We start from the raw sequence: 17031 nt of genomic DNA, 5'->3' as shown, positions 1-17031 counted from the left end.
ACGCCTTCAGGGTTTCCCAAGACTGCGCGGCGAAGCGCTCCTCGCGCGCTGACTTTGGTCCAGCGCGCTTTGGTCTTGACGACGCGTCGTCGAGCTCAACAGAGTTAATCTCGTGAGGCACCGAGTCAGCGTCGGTGATTAGACAGACTTGCTCGATGTCGCCGGGCTTAAGGTCTCGGAGGAACTTCTTCCAGGAGAGGTCTGGGAGGCTGGTGATGGACTTGGCGTCGCGTGGTGGGCTCACGACTTCAATGACGCGCGTCTGGCTACGAGCGCCGTCCGCATGCTCGATTGTCCAGACCGATTCAATCGGTCCTGTAGGTCGGTCAGCGAAACTCCGGTGAGGTTTCAATCGTCGTTGCGACCTACGGGAGGTCTTTGTGCGTCTCGATCCCCTGCTCGAGACTGAGGTGTCGCTCCCGCTGGACGATGATGCACCCTCCTCTAGGCGCGAGAAGCTCGTCCTCGACCGCGTCGGTCGCGCGCGGTGGTAAATGTGGACCAACCGCGGCATCGTCGTGCGGGAGCCGCAGCTCGACCGCCTCAGTAGCATGCGGGAGCCGCTGCTCGACCGCCCCAGTAGCATGCGGGAGCCACGGCTCGACCGCCTCGTTCTTTATCCGCAAGAAGCGCGGATGCTCGCTTGCTTGTCTCTCACGCGCGCCCTCCCACACGTGTTTTTCTTCGTCTTCGCCAGTCAACAGCACTGCGCAGGTCGTGCAGAGAGGGCCATCGCTCGCTCTGTGCACAATGTGCGTCGTGGACGCCCCATCCACGACTGTGACGTGGGGCCAGTCTCTTGGTTCAACCACGAGGTGTGTGAATACCTCGCTCACGTCGAAGTCTTGGGGGCGCTTGACTGAACGAGCCATCCAGTTGATCTGGGACTGGTATTGGGTCAACCATGGGATGCCCAGGATACAGTCAAACACGTAATTCATCTCGATCACGAGAAATTTATCATTGCTGTGAAAGCCGCCGAAGGTGTGTGGGGCAACGAGACCTCGCGCCGCGCAACGCGGCGAGCCTTGTCGTCAGCAAGCTTGATTTCCACCCCGCCCGGACCATCCCGGAAACGAACACTATCGGGGAGCACAGACAGGCACGACGCGCGGAAGAAGTAGTTCGTCGCGCCTGAATCCAGGAGGGTGCGGAGCAGTCGCCGGGCGCCGGCAACAAGCAGACTGACGATGATCAGTCTCGAGTCGCCGCTGGCAGTGGTGGCATTGCAGTGTGCGTGAAGCACGGGGGCGGGGGGGGCTAGGAGGTCGGTCTGCCACCGGCGGACCCGGACCTCCGTTCTAACCAGTAGGGCACCCCGCCTGTAGTAGGTCTAACTTGACTCACTACTTTAGCTTACACGTTGCGCAACGTGTATGAGGAAGCGTAAGTACTTAGTAATTACTTAGGTTAATTATATTTGAGTACACAAATATAAGTTAACTTAGACAATACTCCAAGTAGCTAGTTTAAGGTAAAATGAGAACTGTATTGTTTGTAAATTGATCTTCCTCTAAAATCTGCTAAAAACTGTTTATCATCTATGAAAGGGTTGACAGCGGCTGGCTGTCAGAGCCCCGCTAATATGCACGTCTCTAATTGGTAGAAAGATGCTGCTTTCTACCAATAGGATCTTTGGGTAGGTGTGGACCACTCATTGTGGTGGTCCACTTCAATGTATCCATTGGTGTGTCTTACACCAAGGTGAGGAAGTATTCAAAACTTTTAACAGATAACCTATCTGTTAAATTCACAAGTGGCTTGCAGCCACTTGTACGTGTAACCCCGTTACACTGCCCATACTGGTCCCGGCCGTTTTTTTGGTTGTGCGGTCGGGGTTGCCTCGCTGGACGTGGAATGCTCCACGTAGGTAATGACGGGAGCACACCGCCGCGCGATGTCCAGACTTCCGGTGCCGGAAGCAAACCATCGGGCGGTCGTCTCGGCTGCTTCATCCTCGCCTCGAGGACAGCCATTGCTGATGCTGCGACGCCGCAACGGCGTCTATCTCCATGGGTTCAGGGACCGGCTGACGAGTCTCTGTGGAGATTGTCCTTTCATACGACGATGTCACTACGTAGTCCTCGGGTAACGCGAGGGCGAAAGCTTCTTTCAGGGTCGCGGGTTCAACCCGCGTAAGACAGTATCGCGTCATGCCTTCGCACATCCCGGATACAAAGACATGGACTTGGGACGCCATGTCGATCAGCTTCGTGACGATGCACGAAGCGAGATGGCGTCTTCTGGACATAGTCGCGCATTGATATCTTGCCTTGCTTGGGGGCGAAGAACGTCGTCCGAACACGTGACTCGTCTTGTGGTGGTTCAAATGCGAGACGAAGGTCACTCTGGAGTGTCTCCAGAGTCGGGAACGCGTGTTGGTCGACGACGAGCTTGCCGAGGGCCCATTCCTTTGCCTTGCCGGTGAGGCGGAATAGCAGGAAGTTCATTTTGGCCGACGACGCCTCGATCAACCTCGAGGCGATCGCGATATCAATCTCTCTGAACCAGCGGATCAGAGGAAGACGATCTGCGCCCGTCCCAGAATATGAAGAGGTCTCTATCTTCACGACGTCGTTCCGTGAGGGTTGCGAGGGAGTTAGTACTCGCAGCTTTGCTTCGGCGAGCTCGCGGACCATGAACTCTTGGATGGCTCGGCGATGTTGGTCGGGAGTCGCTGAGCTCAGCAGCGACGTGACGACCACTTCTCCTGACACCGCCGCAAGGCGGTGGAGCGCCTGCCGCTCGATTGACGTGAGATGGGGGAAGGCTGCATGCTCCAGCGTCATGGCTGGAGATCCGGCGGGCTGGTTCTCACTCATCTTGACATTGGTCATGAGAAGGACTACAAAGTCCTACCAGGTGTAACGGGCCTGGTGTATGCCCGTCACTGGCTTACACCTAGCTGTCGAGGAAGCGTCTTGTTCTCAGTAAGACTGAGAACTAAGTATTAAGTCCGATGTAAATGCAACTCTGATATATTATTAGACCGGGGCGCGAGCCCTTAGGACTAATGTGAACCACTCAAACAAAGGTCGACAGCTGATTGGCTGAAAGTGGGGTCTGGCTCCCCACCTTTCAGCCAATCAGAGGATGACCATGCCTACTTATGCTATATCAGAAAGATGTTTAGCTACTTATGTAAATGGAGGGCCCATTACAGAACCAGCATGTTCGTAACCCACTTGCAAGACGATATGCTTGTTCTTATCCTTGTTCGTCTCCATCGTGAGTTGGTGACGTATGATGTCCCGAAAACCCACAAGCTCCAGCGCGTCGAGAAAGTAGCCTATAATGCGTCGTGGGGCCTCAGTAAACATTTCCTCGGCCAGATTGTGCGCCTCCAGGATTTTGTAGACATCCTGCAGGTGGCTCATCCGTGATTGCGCCTCTTGTACCGAGGTGTCCATACGCAGGGCCTTCATCATTTCCTCCACAATCACGTAGTTCTTGACAGTCATCGTGTTGGCCTCCAGAAAATAGGCCTCTCATTTCGTTTCTGTCACTTGCTCCGGGGCGCAACCAAAATCGAACATAGCAATACGTCGGCGGGTGTTTCCTTCAATACACGCACTCACCGGTAGAACGAAAGGTCGGTTGGCTGGCGTCTGGTACGCTTCGAGCGCTGCTGTATAGCGGTCGTACGCACGCATTAAGGTGTGGTGATCACCAAACGTGCTACCACGATAAATTGGGGCGTCAGGCAAAGATGGCGCTTGAAGCACCACGCCTGACACGTCCTCCCTTGACACGTCGCTATCTGCCGTCGGCGAGGTGGCGGATCGGCGCCGACGAGAATGGGTTACGAATGGGCTGCGAGACACTGGCTCGGCGACCGCTCGCAGCGCGATGGCAGCAGCAGCTTCACGGTCGGTCTGGACGTTGACTCGCTCGAATTCTCCGTGAGCTCTGAGAAAGAGGTTTTCTCAGAGCTCACGGAGAATTTCGAACGACTCAACGTCCAGACCGACCATGTGGTAGTTAGTCTTCGTAAGCTCAACTCAAGCAAACTAAAGAATTCTTTGATCTTGCGTCGCAGGGTCTTGCCGGTCGGGCCTTGCGAGGGCCGGCCTGCGAGACACCAAGTAAGTTGACAACTGAGTGCTGTATTTGTTGCGTTAGTTTGCTACGGTACTGGAGGACCTTGGGCGGTAGCAAGTAAGCATACTGGTGCTGAAAAGAGTCGGAACAAGAGGTCCGGAGCTGGTAGGGCGTAGCCACCGGTTCTGGCGAAGCAGCCAGATCAGTAAGTTAACTACTCATAATTTAAACTCTGTTTCTTCCCCCCACCTCTTCTCCCCCTTGCCATCCTCCTCCACCTCCTACGACTTCCCGTCCTTCCCCACCTGTTCCTTTTAAAAAGCAACTTTTGCGGCCGTGTTGTGTAGTGTGGTGCGATGGAGTACTCGTCGTACCAAGCAGTAGCAAATTTCCGCTTTTTTGTCCACGGCGCCGAAATCGCCATTTCGCTCGACTTCGTCTGCGAGCAGTGCATCCCAAGGCGCTAGCGCAAGACACCATGCCCCGTCGTATCCATCACGAGCAACTAGAGTGGATTTACTTCTGCTGCAGAAGACCTGACGAGTACATGTACGACATCATCTGTTTGTTCTCTGAAAGTTATTTCAGAGCTAAGAGGCAGTACCAGCGGGTCTGCGAGTTTGCCGAATCAAATACCCTTTAAAATTGCAGATGAGTTGTGAAGAGATTGCCGTTTGATTTTGCCTGTAGGATATAATAACTAGAATAAAACCATAAATTGCTTGGGTGTTCCCTGTGGCGTCCACCACTGCTAAGTGCGAAATCTATTAACCCCCATCTCGGCAGTTAGATCACTTGTTTGACTCCAGGTACTGCGCGATCAGCTCGCTTGGAGCGGCTCAACCTTCGTGATATATCAGATTAATGCTATTGGCTAATAGATTTCAAGGATACAAGTTTATTGGTTAATAGATACCGCACTTAGCTGAGGTGGACAACATCGAGGTAAATTATGATTTTCTACAAGTTTTTATATTCAGCAGGACTCAACTAGCGGTAATTTCTTCACACCCAATATTTGATTTTGAAGGATATTTGACTTGGCAAGTTCGCACACCCGCTAGCGCCTCTTAGCTCTGAAATAAACCCAGAGAACTATTACTGTACTATAGTATTGGCTTTAATGTCACTAGTAGTGCCAAGTCAATAGTAGCCATTTAATCATATTGTGAAAAGCACTCAGAATGTCTAATGGGATAGTAAATCGGCTGATTTAGAGCCTTATTTAGAGACGGGAACCCTTATTTATTTCGACCCATCCCTTATTTAGAATTGGGTACCCCTAATTATATTCGGACTTATGGAGCATCGCGTCAAAGCTATTTTAGAGTCGGAATCGATGAAATGTCAGCTCCAACCTCGGCATTCCGAGGAAGGCCGCACAAATAAAGCCACCGAGCAAGCGGCTATGCAAACACTAGCCAAGATAAGATATGCATGGCACATCATACGCGTAGTGCAGCACCACAGCTCTCCATCGACATTCTGCGGCATACATCGTGTCTCCGCTGTCTCTCTCCCTCACCACTCTGTTCTGACACGATGACTTTAGAGCCCAGTTCCTAACTCCTATTTAAGCCGACTTACTCAGATTAGTACCCACATTAACATCCTATTCAGTACAATAACCACGTATCGTTTTTGCTCACAGCCCTGATTTACAGAGCTATACGGAGTGACAAATCACCGGTTTTCACAATACATAGTAGTGCTATTATGACTACTATTGTACCGATACTAATGCTCGTGATCAACGCTGCTGATCATCCCTCGTTCAGTGACCTCTTTCATTCTCTTTTTTTCTCATTCATTCATTTTTTTCAGCTGTGTGCTTCAACTGTTTGCTTCTGCTGTTCAAAACATTTATTATGCTGTTCAAAACGGTCCTATGAAATACGTAATGAGACCAGAAAGATAAGTTCAGAATTCAGGCAGAAAATATGGCCAAAGCTCAGGATCACGGTCCTAACGAACTGTGTCCACCCCTGGGCTCGCCCGCCCGGGCGAGCAGTTAACTACCGGTATACTGTACAAATCTAAGGTAAAAGCTCGCAAAATCTGTCCTTTGTCGAAATCACGGTACGTGTTCGCTTGTCGCATGGGACATAATACGAAGATTATATTATAATCTACTGTGATTCGTTCGGTGCTGTTTATGGACGGGTGTTACTTAATATTTGTATTGAATATGATTATATGATGATTACTCTCCCTACCTTTTTTTTGAAGTTGTTATAAAATGCGCCCTTTAAGCTATGATACCGCGTTTCGGAAAATCTCCTATAGGGCGCTTCTATATGTAGCCTTTTATTAGCCAGGAAAACGACAAGAAAAACCACCCCTACCATGCATGCTGGATGACATCCTTTGGCATGCCCCAGCACTTGTAGCCCAGAAAATGCGCCGTGTAGCACAATCCTTCCGTTTCAATACCATCGTAGCCTTCTCGACCCCACTCGCTTCCAATGACGTAGTGCATCGGAAATACCACACCCTGTCGATGAATTTCTGCGCGTACGTAGAGCATGGTTCCTCCCACAGAATCCAACGGGGCAAACTCCTTGTCCTTATCAGGCATATTATGCATATGCTTGGCATTCAAAGGACCAGGAACGAAGTTGCTGCCATCTTGCTCAGCCGAGCGCACTTTTCGCTGACCCACCCACGCGTTGCCGTCGTAGTTGTGCCATTTGTCATTGATTTTCCGGAGACAGATAGGCTCCACGATATCTCGGCCGGAATGAACCATCTTCTGCACTAGACCTGACGGAACGACGGTGACGTCTGCATCCAGCCAGACCACGTGCTGATGCCAGGACTCCATCATTGATAGCAGCGCATAGTTCCGATATCGAGCGAGCATACGTCGTCGGTCTCCTTGAAGAGCGTGGTCATGGCGGTTGGAGCGAGTCAGACCTTCCTGCGCGAAGTCGTTGCGGAACATCACTGACAGCCGCGGGTAGTGCTGGATGTAGTTCGGGAAGAGCGTCCTGACCGTTCCGAACTCGTTCAAGGACGACGTGAGCATGGCAATGGAGATCTTCTCCTTCGGGTAGTTGAAGGACCCGACGAGGTTGAAGAAGTCGTTGACGGTGCGATTTTTCCCCCAGGACTCGGCGTCGTTGAAGACGCAGATGATGAGCACTGAGTTGCTTTCTCGGTTGCCGAGTTTGGAGAGCAAAGGCGTATTCTCGATGCGATAGTGTCGTCCAGGCTCGGTCTTGCCGTACTGCGGGAACGATTCTTCGTATTCGTCGAACTGCGTTTTGGTGGATTGGATGCGGAAGGCCACATCGGGGTTGAGCGGGTCTTGTGGAGGTGTGATCGGATGCAGGACGCTGGTCACCGGTGGCTCAGGTGTGTTAGGTGCAGGTTGCTTAATCGTGTTGGGCTGGGGCTGTTTCGGTGCTTCAGTCTCGGCTTCTTTTGGCTTATACGAGTCTTTAGGCGTATTGGGTTGAGGGATGCCTGGAACGGGTTGCTGTTCAGGTGTGTTAGGTGCAGGCTGCTTTTTCGTGTTGGACTGGGGTTCTTCCGGTGCTTCAGTCTCGGCTTCGTCTGGCTCATACGGGTCTTTAGGCGTATTGGGTTGAGGGATGCCTGGAACGGGTTGCTGTTCAGGTGTGTTAGGTGCAGGCTGCTTTTTCGTATTGGACTGGGGCTCTTCAGGTGCTTCAGTCACCGTTTCGTCTGGTACATACGTGTTGGATTGAGGAATACCTGGCACGGGTTGCTGTGGCGCCGTAGCTTGGTGTCCGTGAGGCGTTGAGAGCAGGTTTTGTTCATTGATACCAGCGACATGGGGACGTGATGGGCTCATAGATTCCTCTCGCGCTCGTACAAGCGCGGTTGTTGGTGCGCCGCGACTCTGGATCCACAACCAAAACACAACGATCCCTGCAAACAAGTAGAAGAAGCCTCTGCGGTTTGCTTTTCCAGCGTGCATGCGCCCTCGAGACTGAAACGAACGCATCGAGGTTGGTACTGTACTTGAGGTGTGCTCTTGAGTCCAGCCGTGCCAAATCGGAAATGTACGCACCACCTGAGAGGCAGGCTCGTAGCATGAGCACGGCGTCACTGAACATCTGGTAGAGATAGGTTTATCCCTCAAGATTGGTGCCGGTAAGGCACTGGTGGCGCGCGTCTGCAGGCTCCGTTTGGCTTTCTTCACGCCAACACCACAGGTACTGGCAGAAACAAAGAGGTTGTGTAACTTAGAAGCAGAGCTTTCTTCATGATAAATCCAGAGTTTATAAGTGCTAGCACGGCATAGTTATCATACGGTACTGTACTACAGTACCGTATGTCGGTAGATCCCAAATTGTAACGCCCTGGACCTCAATAATACCATATGAGAGATAGTTTTATCAAAAGGATCACTATCGAGTTTTTGAGGTTTTTCAGGGGCGACCACAGTGCGAAAGCGCAGCGCCTTAGCTTCCTCTAGCGCTATTCACTACATCCAAACTCGAAGTAGAAGAGAAGCTACGTCCGATTGCCCGAGGCAACAAGACCCGACGACCAAAAAAATATTTTTTGTTGTTTCAGAAAGCTAAAATCCTCGGCTATCCGATAGTCCAATCAGTGACCTCTGAATCGTGCTAGAACAATATAAAAACATTCCTAGAAGATCCTAGATTGCTTGATGAGAATTGTTACCAATCAACAGGTTCCGGTTCCTCCACGAAGAGGACCGCCTTCGGGGACAGGAGGAGCATCAACAGCACGCACAAGAGGCGAGGTTCTCCTTCACTCGAGCTACTGTCGCCTCCTGAGCCATCGATCCAGTCTCCATCGCTGCTGCCAGACGTGCTTTCATTGGAGTTTGTTTTGTTTTTGCTCGTTTTCTCCGTAGAACTGGACTCATCTCACCATCTTTTGAAGCCAATTGTAAAAAACCTCAAAAACGCGTCAGTGATACTTTTGATAAATGCCTCTCAAACAGATGGCACATCTCTTGTGGGTTACTACAGTATCCGTTCGCCTCAAGTGTACGCTCGTCACTCCGCGAGAAGCTCCGCCGAGCAACACGATTTCTGGGGATTTCAAGAAAGAGTCCACTGTTTAGGCAAGCTGCAAATTCGTTCTACAGCATCTTGGATTTCCACTATGTAATGATGCGTACATGCTCCGAACGAATCTAAGGACGAAATAATATAAATAGCAAAAAAAAAAGTTTGGACGCCTTTAAGCCATTCATATCATTACCATCTGTTCATCAAAGTAGGGCGACGTATTGCGGACAATGTATCGACCATACCGTAATCGTTGATGATTCTGTTTTGGTGTACAGACGGCAATCCTGGTTGGGTTGCTCGGGTTGGGGTGACTTCGTCCCGGGGAGCGGCGCAGTGGCGTCGTTCTCGGGGGCGCTAATGCGGAAGACGCGGGCGCCCCCTGCTCTACAGCGAACAAGAATGCAGAGGCCACTGGTCTCCGGCTGAGAGCCTGGCAGGGCACAGCTCGGCTGCGGACGCGGACGAACCAAGGCCGCTCAGTGCTCTGCCGTCGACTTCCAGCGGTCTGATGACTACGGCATCGCGCAGGGAGACGCTTTGACGGCGAGGCGCGAGCATATCTGGGGGGGGGGGGGGGGGGGGGGGGGGGGGGGGGGCGACGCGGAAGACTTTTCGCCCAGGGAAGGAGATCAACGGGACCGGCATAAGGCGCAGCAGCATACAATACCACAGATTACCGGCGTACTGGCTGGAGTTGCCGTGGATCCGGGCCACGGCAGCTCCTCGGAGATGGGGGTAGTGTCCTGACTAAGGGCACGCCAAGATCTACTAACCAGCGGGGGGACCGAAGCAGAATATGTGACGCCACATGTCGTCCATGCAGGCGGAGCCATTCATTTCGTACGGATGCGAACGCACGAGGTAGCCTGTGGTACCTAGCTCAAATAGTGACCCGCCCACTGCTGGGGTGGAGACGGTTCCTATTTAGTGTAGACACACAGAAAACCGAGTGAAAACGCGACACCACCGTTTACTACAGTGTTTTGCCTCAATAGCGCAGCCATCACATCTAATAACCTCGCAGACTATATATAATCACCCTGTTTTTCACGAACAGCAAGATTCAGCCAATCACGCCATCGACAGTATGGTTCCGCCAATCAAATTACCACAACCGAGGACATAGGGGAAAACGTCAAAACAAAAAGCGTCACACTCATGTCATTGCGCGCCAAGATCACCTTGGTCGGTCGGACCAAGCTTTACCTGGTCTTGGCTACGCCACGTGCAATCTCGCTACGGGATTCGCTGGAAGAGAGCTCACGGCGAGTCGGGTGCGGTCGACTTAGAGGCTGCAGCGCCTGAAGTTGAGCGCTTGCGCGGCATCATACAGGTAGTCTACCAGTGGTAGATAACGCTTCATCTCACGATGAAACGGGTCGAAACCTCCACAATGTGCGAGTGGAGAAGTTGCCGCCAAACACCACGGCAACGTGCAACCGATGGAACAAGGCATTATCCATTGTATCAAGAGGCAAGTACTATCGCAGAAGATACTCCTTGCTTTGGATCGCTTAGGAGGAGTAGATAATCCATACAAAGTCGACCTCCTCACTTCCCTAATGTGGTGCAGCAATGGTATTCTTTCGCCACTTCAGCCACAACTGCAGCTCCGTCCACAACAGCAACAGCAGCCGTTCCATCAATCGCAGCAACACATTTCAACAAACAGTCGATCGAGCACAATATGATGTCGGCCTGCAGCTAGTCTGAGAAGTACGGATGACAACGTGATGCGCTGTACGTTGTGCTCGAAGACGTCGTCCAGTACGTTGCATATCATGGCGTAGCTCAACTCAGGACACCTTGAACAGCATATCGAGGCGAAGTTGGCCAGCACTGCGAAAGGCTACCTGGTGGGGTTAGGCAACAGTACTCCTCATCGGCTCCCACTCGCTAATGCGGAGAGTGCCGAGGCTGGGTAGTGTTTCTTACACAATCGTAGTGTTTCTTACACAATCGCGTAGTATAATTTTTCCAAGTCAAAATCGTGCGGAGGTTCACGGTGCGTTTTTAAACGCTTTTAAAAAACGACTTTACCGCCCGTGAACGTTCAGATCGTAAACCGATTGTGAAGCTGAACATTCACAGCCGTACGTACCAGTAGTCATTTATCCGTAGTGATTGTGAAGCCTTTTTACTGTAGGCGGAACACGTGGTGCAGATGCAACGTGACCAACGTTACAGTACATCTGCACCAATCGTGGCCGACAGACTGGAGCCAGCGTGGCTGCCATTCCTAGACTGCAGTTCTCTACAGGTGTAAGTGATCATGTTAGCACTGGACGTGGGGATGTCAGTCGTGTCGCTTTCTAGGGCGGACGAAGGCCAGTAAAGTTAGCGTTGTCCTGGTGCTTGTTGGACTCAAGGTCATCGCCCTTTGGGTTCAGGAATAGGATGCCACAATGACCTTCGCTAGACTGCGAGTGGAGCCTTCCCAGCTAACTTTGATCGGTGACCATACCTCAAGCACAAGTCAACACGCCCAACTCGACACAGCACAGCAACTGCCAAGCAGCAACCAATCCACCGTAGACATCCTCCGGTCTGACTCAGGTCCAGATTGGCCTCTAACCAACACGACTCAAGCACCGGCCGCAGGAATGCTCAACAGTGCTCAAAGAACCCGTGATCGAAACACCGAAACAGCCCCAGCCCAACACAGTAAAGCAACCTGCACCTATCACACCTGAGCCACCGGTGACCAGCGTCCTGCATCCGATCACCCCTCCACAAGACCCGCTCAACCCCGACGTGGCCTTCCGCATCAAATCCACCAAAGCGCAGTTCGACGAATACGAAGAATCGTTCCCGCAGTACGGCAAGACCGAGCCTGGACGACACTATCGCATCGAGAATACGCCTTTGCTCTCCAAACTCGGCAACCGAGAAAGCAACTCAGTGCTCATCATCTGCGTCTTCAACGACGCTGGATCGTGGGGAGGCAATCGCACCGTCAACGACTTCTTCAACCTCGTCGGGTCCTTCAACTACCCGAAGGAGAAGATCTCCGTTGCCATGCTCACGTCGTCCTTGAACGAGTTCGGAAAGGTCAGGACGCTCTTCGGGAACTGCATCCAGCACTACCTCCGGCTGTCAGTGATGTTCCGCAACGACTTCGCGCAGGAAGGTCTGATTCGCGACAACCGCCACGAAGGTCCTCGCCAAGCCGACCGACTCCGCATGATCGCTCGGTATCACAACCACGTGCTTATGCCAAGTTTGGAGACGTGGCATCGAGGCGTTTTGTGGCTGGACGCCGATGTTGAGATCATCCCGAGTCACTTGCTCCCCAAGATGGTCCATTCCGGCTTAGACATCTTGATGCCCACTTGCTACAACATGTATCAAGGAGTGTGGATTAACTACGACCAGAACGGATGGATAGGACAGCGGAAGGTGCGGCCGGCGGACCTGGGTGACGGCGAATTTTTTATGCCTGGCCCACTACGCGTCAAACTCCTGGACCAGGTTGAAGACAAATCCAAGCCGTTCACGCCGATGGACTCGGTTGGAGGAACCATGCTGTACGTCCGAGCTGAGGTCCATCGACAGGGTGTGGTGTTTCCGATGCACTACGTCATTGGGAGTGAATGGAGTCGAGAGGTCTACGATGGTGTTGAAACGGAGAGTTTGTGCAGACCGCGGAAGATACAGTATAGTATCGAATTGCAAAGTTTCAAATTCCATAATAATTACTTCAGAAATTCATCATCAATAATACATTTTGATTGCAATTATTTTTCTATTGCAAAATGTATTGTACTTATGTTTTGTATAGACATGTAATCTACTGCTTTTCCTGTCTCAGTAATAGTCGTACTGGAGACCTTAGGGCTCAATAGTACATATTTGCGTACCAAAATACAGTAATTGCAATTCAATAATAACAACGTCGTGCGCTGCACGAAGAGAAGCTCTAAAATTTCGTTACTTAAATTTAAAACAGCACATGAACCTACCGGTAGGCAACGCCATACGTCGTTTTTTCTCTTTTTTCTCGTAGCCTGCGAGGCGTAGACACGGTCAAAGGCAAAATCTAGTCTACGATTGAGGAAGGAATTTTACATAAACACAAAAGCCCATAATATCATATTATGAGACCACGTCAAACAAAAGTTACTTATGAACCTAAGTACGAATCGCGATTTAACCGAATGAATAAAAAGGATTGTTTCTTGTTCTTCTTTTAAGATATTGATTGCTAGAAAATGTTAAGAACTCGTGGAGTTACATCGGTCGAAAAAAATATCTCCATTTCCGAACCCCGGATTTTATTTCGGGCGTATGACCTCAATATTTTTTCAATTTCAACTTCTTGTATATTGTCGGAAAGCTCGTGTAAAAGGTAATCGAATTAGAGTTGTTTTCGATTTATTTCTACGAGTGTTTTCCAGCTTTTAAATTTTAATGTCCGGTTGTGTACAAATTTTGATTGGTCACCTTTAAACTTGATTATCTCGAAAACTCCAAATGGTGGATAAGTAACTTTTCGTCTCAGCTTTATATTATGAAGCGTCTGGCTTCGAACCGGGTCATCAAAACAACCTCACAATCCTAATATCATGCCTAATTTGTATTCAGGTGAAATTACTTAGGTATCCTCACCAAGTACTAGGTAGAGCGTGAAGCAAGCCCAGCCGACTTGGCTGCCGTGGTCTTTTCTTGGTGGACTGTGGCTGTCTCCCTGGCTGAGTTGCTTTAGTGCTTTCAGGACCAGCAGATGTATCGAATAGTGTTGTTGTACCAGTGAGCAATGGCTTGAACAAGAGCAGTTTCGACGGGTTGTTGGTTTACACTTTCTTTTGTGCTCGGTCTTTCTACTGGTTTCTACTTCTTCGTACCCGATGCACCTACAGCAACCTTCTCTCCAGATACAACTGGATGTTTTTTTTCTGCACAGGTTGCTGTTTTGTCGGATGGAGACTCTGGTAGACCTGGGTAGTAGGCTACGTTTTTCGCTGGAATCGAGAAGTATTTCAGAGGTAACAATTTCAACGTCTTGAGGGGCAATTTCAGCTCCGACTGTCGTTGAAATCGCACGTCATCGATTGACGCCGCATCAATATCAGCACCCGTGTCAAACAGGTCGGCTAGAAACGCCTTTCATATCGCCAATGAGCCTCTATCTCCTATCGGTGAAATCGGTCCCAGTGTACGAGTGGATGGGCATCTGCTCGGCGTAGCCTTGTCGCGATCCGCCAGAGCGCCGTTGCATAAGCTGCAGGGGGTGTACCATAGTTTTGGCGAATGGAATATGGGTGTTGCACGTCAGACCTGGATAAAAATAATTAATCCAAATTTGCTTCACTTTTGTTTGCGGGGACCCTGGTCGTCGCCGAACTCTTCATATTACCCTGGATCAGTGAAGACATATGTGTGCTGCGAAGTAATTGTTGTTATGATCTTAAGAGTATCAATTGATCACACATATTGGCCAATGATAGATCGACAGGAAGATTCTTGATGACATCGATAATCTTCCTACATTGTTTTACAGAGAATTTGCCAATGTAAATTGGGAAGACAGTGATGAAGTGATACGAATGTTGCAGGTTGCAAATCCTGGCCACGACAGGATCACCCGTCACCTCCATCCTCGGCTCCACCCCATTTTGACGAGCAAAACGATTTCTGTAGTTAGGGTCCTTGCTCGACTCCAGGTGGACGGCGTTACCACTACAACATAATTTCAACAAGACGACACGTCTTGCCGCACCATAGTGAGGCATATTTACTCAACAAGCACCACAGCATGCAACCTAGTGTTGGGTTCGCCGTAATCTATCAAGAGTAGGTTAGGATTAATTACGGAAAATTCAAAAGTTATCCACTCCTTTAGAAAAAAATCGTATTCGCCCCTAGCGGCTCTTGATGCAAAACGAGAATGGACCAAGAGGACGCCGGCACCAATGCGATGTCGCCCTCAAGCAACAAGGTACGAGCCTGTGACGGGGCCACACGAGCACCTTGGTGAACTAACGAGAGTATACAAACTCTCAGTGAACGGCAGTTCATGTGTCCCTGGCCTAAGGGGATTGATTGATCGGAAGTACGGTAGATCTAAGACTGAGTGTGTTTATAGGTTAGTACAAATTTGGCCTGCATACAAATCCGTATTCCCTATAGTTTATCCTATATAAAATGTATCGGTTGGCCCTCAATCCTATTGGGTCACTACCCAGGGGAGTGACCTTATGTAGCCATCCCTGAATAGTGCCAGGGTCACTATTCCATGTAACCCCGTGACAGAGCCTGTCCGGAACGCACAGGGCGAATATGTGCAAGGGGCCGCTGAGGTCTAGGAACGAGGCAGTTGAGGCCATGGAAGACAGGCTGGAGATAATTGCGAAGTATTCCTTCAAGCTACTGAACGGGCGAGACGAGCTGGCTACGATGATCGCCGACGAAAAAGAGGAGATCATTCGGCTGGTCGCGGCTCTCGGGGTGTCGATGCGTTAAACTGAGTAAGTGGTATTGTACTCTGTGATACTGTAGCGATATTGAGAGGCCTGTTGGAGGAAGACTAACCAGGCTAGGCACTGTCATGTGAATTATTAGCCTAAAGATGGACGAATGCATCTGAGTTGTTTTTAGGTCAGCAATTAGTCTTCATTTATGTCTTAATGGACGCCAATAATTCGAGATCTGTTGCTTCTACAGCCTTCGCTACCATGGTGCTTACTTCAGCTTACATTAATATCATCCACGTAATATTTAGCCGCATCACGGCAATGTCATCTTCTGTCACAGTGGCCTTTGTCGTGTAGGAACGCGCGCTAATTTATGTAAGGCACACTTTCCCCACCATGTAATAGGCCCTCCATTTACATAAGTAGCTAAACATCTTTCCGAGGTAAATTCAACTCCAATTTATTATTAGACAGGGCGCGAGAGCTTAGGATTAATATGAACCACTCAAACAAAGGCTGACAGCTGATTGGCTGAAAATGGAGTCTGGCTTCTCCACCTTTCAGCCAATCAGATGATGACGAGTCAGCACACGCTAATCGTGTGCCGACCATGCCTACTTATGCAATATCGGAAAGATGCATAGCTACTTATGTAAATGGAGGGCCCATTACATCACCCTCCTCTCAGAAGTGAACTTCCTGCTATTCCGCCTCTCCGGCAAGGCAAAGGAATGGGCCCTCGGCAAGCTCGTCGTCGACCAACACGCGTTCCCGACTCTGGAGACACTCCAGAGTGACCTTCGTCTCGCATTTGAACCACCACAAGACGAGTCACGTGTTCGGACGACGTTCTTCGCCCCCAAGCAAGGCAAGATATCAATGCGCGACTATGTCCAGAAGACGCCATCTCGCTTCGTGCATCGTCACGAAGCTGATCGACATGGCGTCCCAAGTCCATGTCTTTGTATCCGGGATGTGCGAAGGCATGACGCGATACTGTCTTACGCGGGTTGAACCCGCGACCCTGAAAGAAGCTTTCGCCCTCGCGTTACCCGAGGACTACGTAGTGACATCGTCGTATGAAAGGACAATCTCCACAGAGACTCGTCAGCCGGTCCCTGAACCCATGGAGATAGACGCCGTTGCGGCGTCGCAGCATCAGCAATGGCTGTCCTCGAGGCGAGGATGAAGCAGCCGAGACGACCGCCCGATGGTTTGCTTCCGGCACCGGAAGTCTGGACATCGCGCGGCGGTGTGCTCCCGTCATTACCTACGTGGAGCATTCCACGTCCAGCGAGGCAACCCCGACCGCACAACCAAAAAAACGGCCGGGACCAGTATGGGCGGTGTAACGGGGTTACACGTACAAGTGGCTGCAAGCCACTTGTGAATTTAACAGATAGGTTATCTGTTAAAAGTTTTGAATACTTCCTCACCTTGGTGTAAGACACACCAATGGATACATTGAAGTGGACCACCACAATGAGTGGTCCACACCTACCCAAAGATCCTATTGGTAGAAAGCAGCATCTTTCTACCAATTAGAGACGTGCATATTA

At 50.5% G+C, this 17031-nt stretch overlaps 3 protein-coding genes across 3 annotated transcripts; 1 reads left to right on the top strand and 2 right to left on the bottom strand.

Annotated features, from left to right (window-relative positions):
- Window positions 1–3137: 3137 nt before the first annotated feature.
- On the bottom strand, window positions 3138–3461 carry IUM83_19718 (DEAD-box ATP-dependent RNA helicase 36; the record flags this gene model as incomplete). Its single annotated transcript, XM_067944780.1, has 1 exon — window positions 3138–3461. The coding sequence occupies one exon, from the start codon at window positions 3459–3461 to the stop codon at window positions 3138–3140; it is 324 nt and encodes a 107-aa protein (XP_067786719.1).
- A 2921-nt stretch (window positions 3462–6382) lies between these two features.
- On the bottom strand, window positions 6383–7987 carry IUM83_19717 (Mannan polymerase complex subunit mnn9; the record flags this gene model as incomplete). The annotated part of the gene is made up of 1 exon (XM_067944779.1): window positions 6383–7987. The coding sequence occupies one exon, from the start codon at window positions 7985–7987 to the stop codon at window positions 6383–6385; it is 1605 nt and encodes a 534-aa protein (XP_067786723.1).
- A 3784-nt stretch (window positions 7988–11771) lies between these two features.
- IUM83_19716 (Mannan polymerase complex subunit mnn9) lies at window positions 11772–15521 on the top strand (the record flags this gene model as incomplete). The annotated part of the gene is made up of 2 exons (XM_067944778.1): window positions 11772–12586; window positions 15332–15521. 2 exons carry the CDS (start codon window positions 11772–11774, stop codon window positions 15519–15521), a joined length of 1005 nt encoding a protein of 334 aa, XP_067786718.1.
- Between the last annotated feature and the right edge of the window lie 1510 nt (window positions 15522–17031).

This window comes from Phytophthora cinnamomi, assembly GCF_018691715.1.
Source record: "Phytophthora cinnamomi strain GKB4 chromosome Unknown Contig66, whole genome shotgun sequence".
NCBI lineage: Eukaryota > Oomycota > Peronosporomycetes > Peronosporales > Peronosporaceae > Phytophthora > Phytophthora cinnamomi.
The sequence above is the reverse complement of the archived record's forward strand: the minus strand, read 5'-3'. Positions and strand labels throughout refer to the sequence as shown.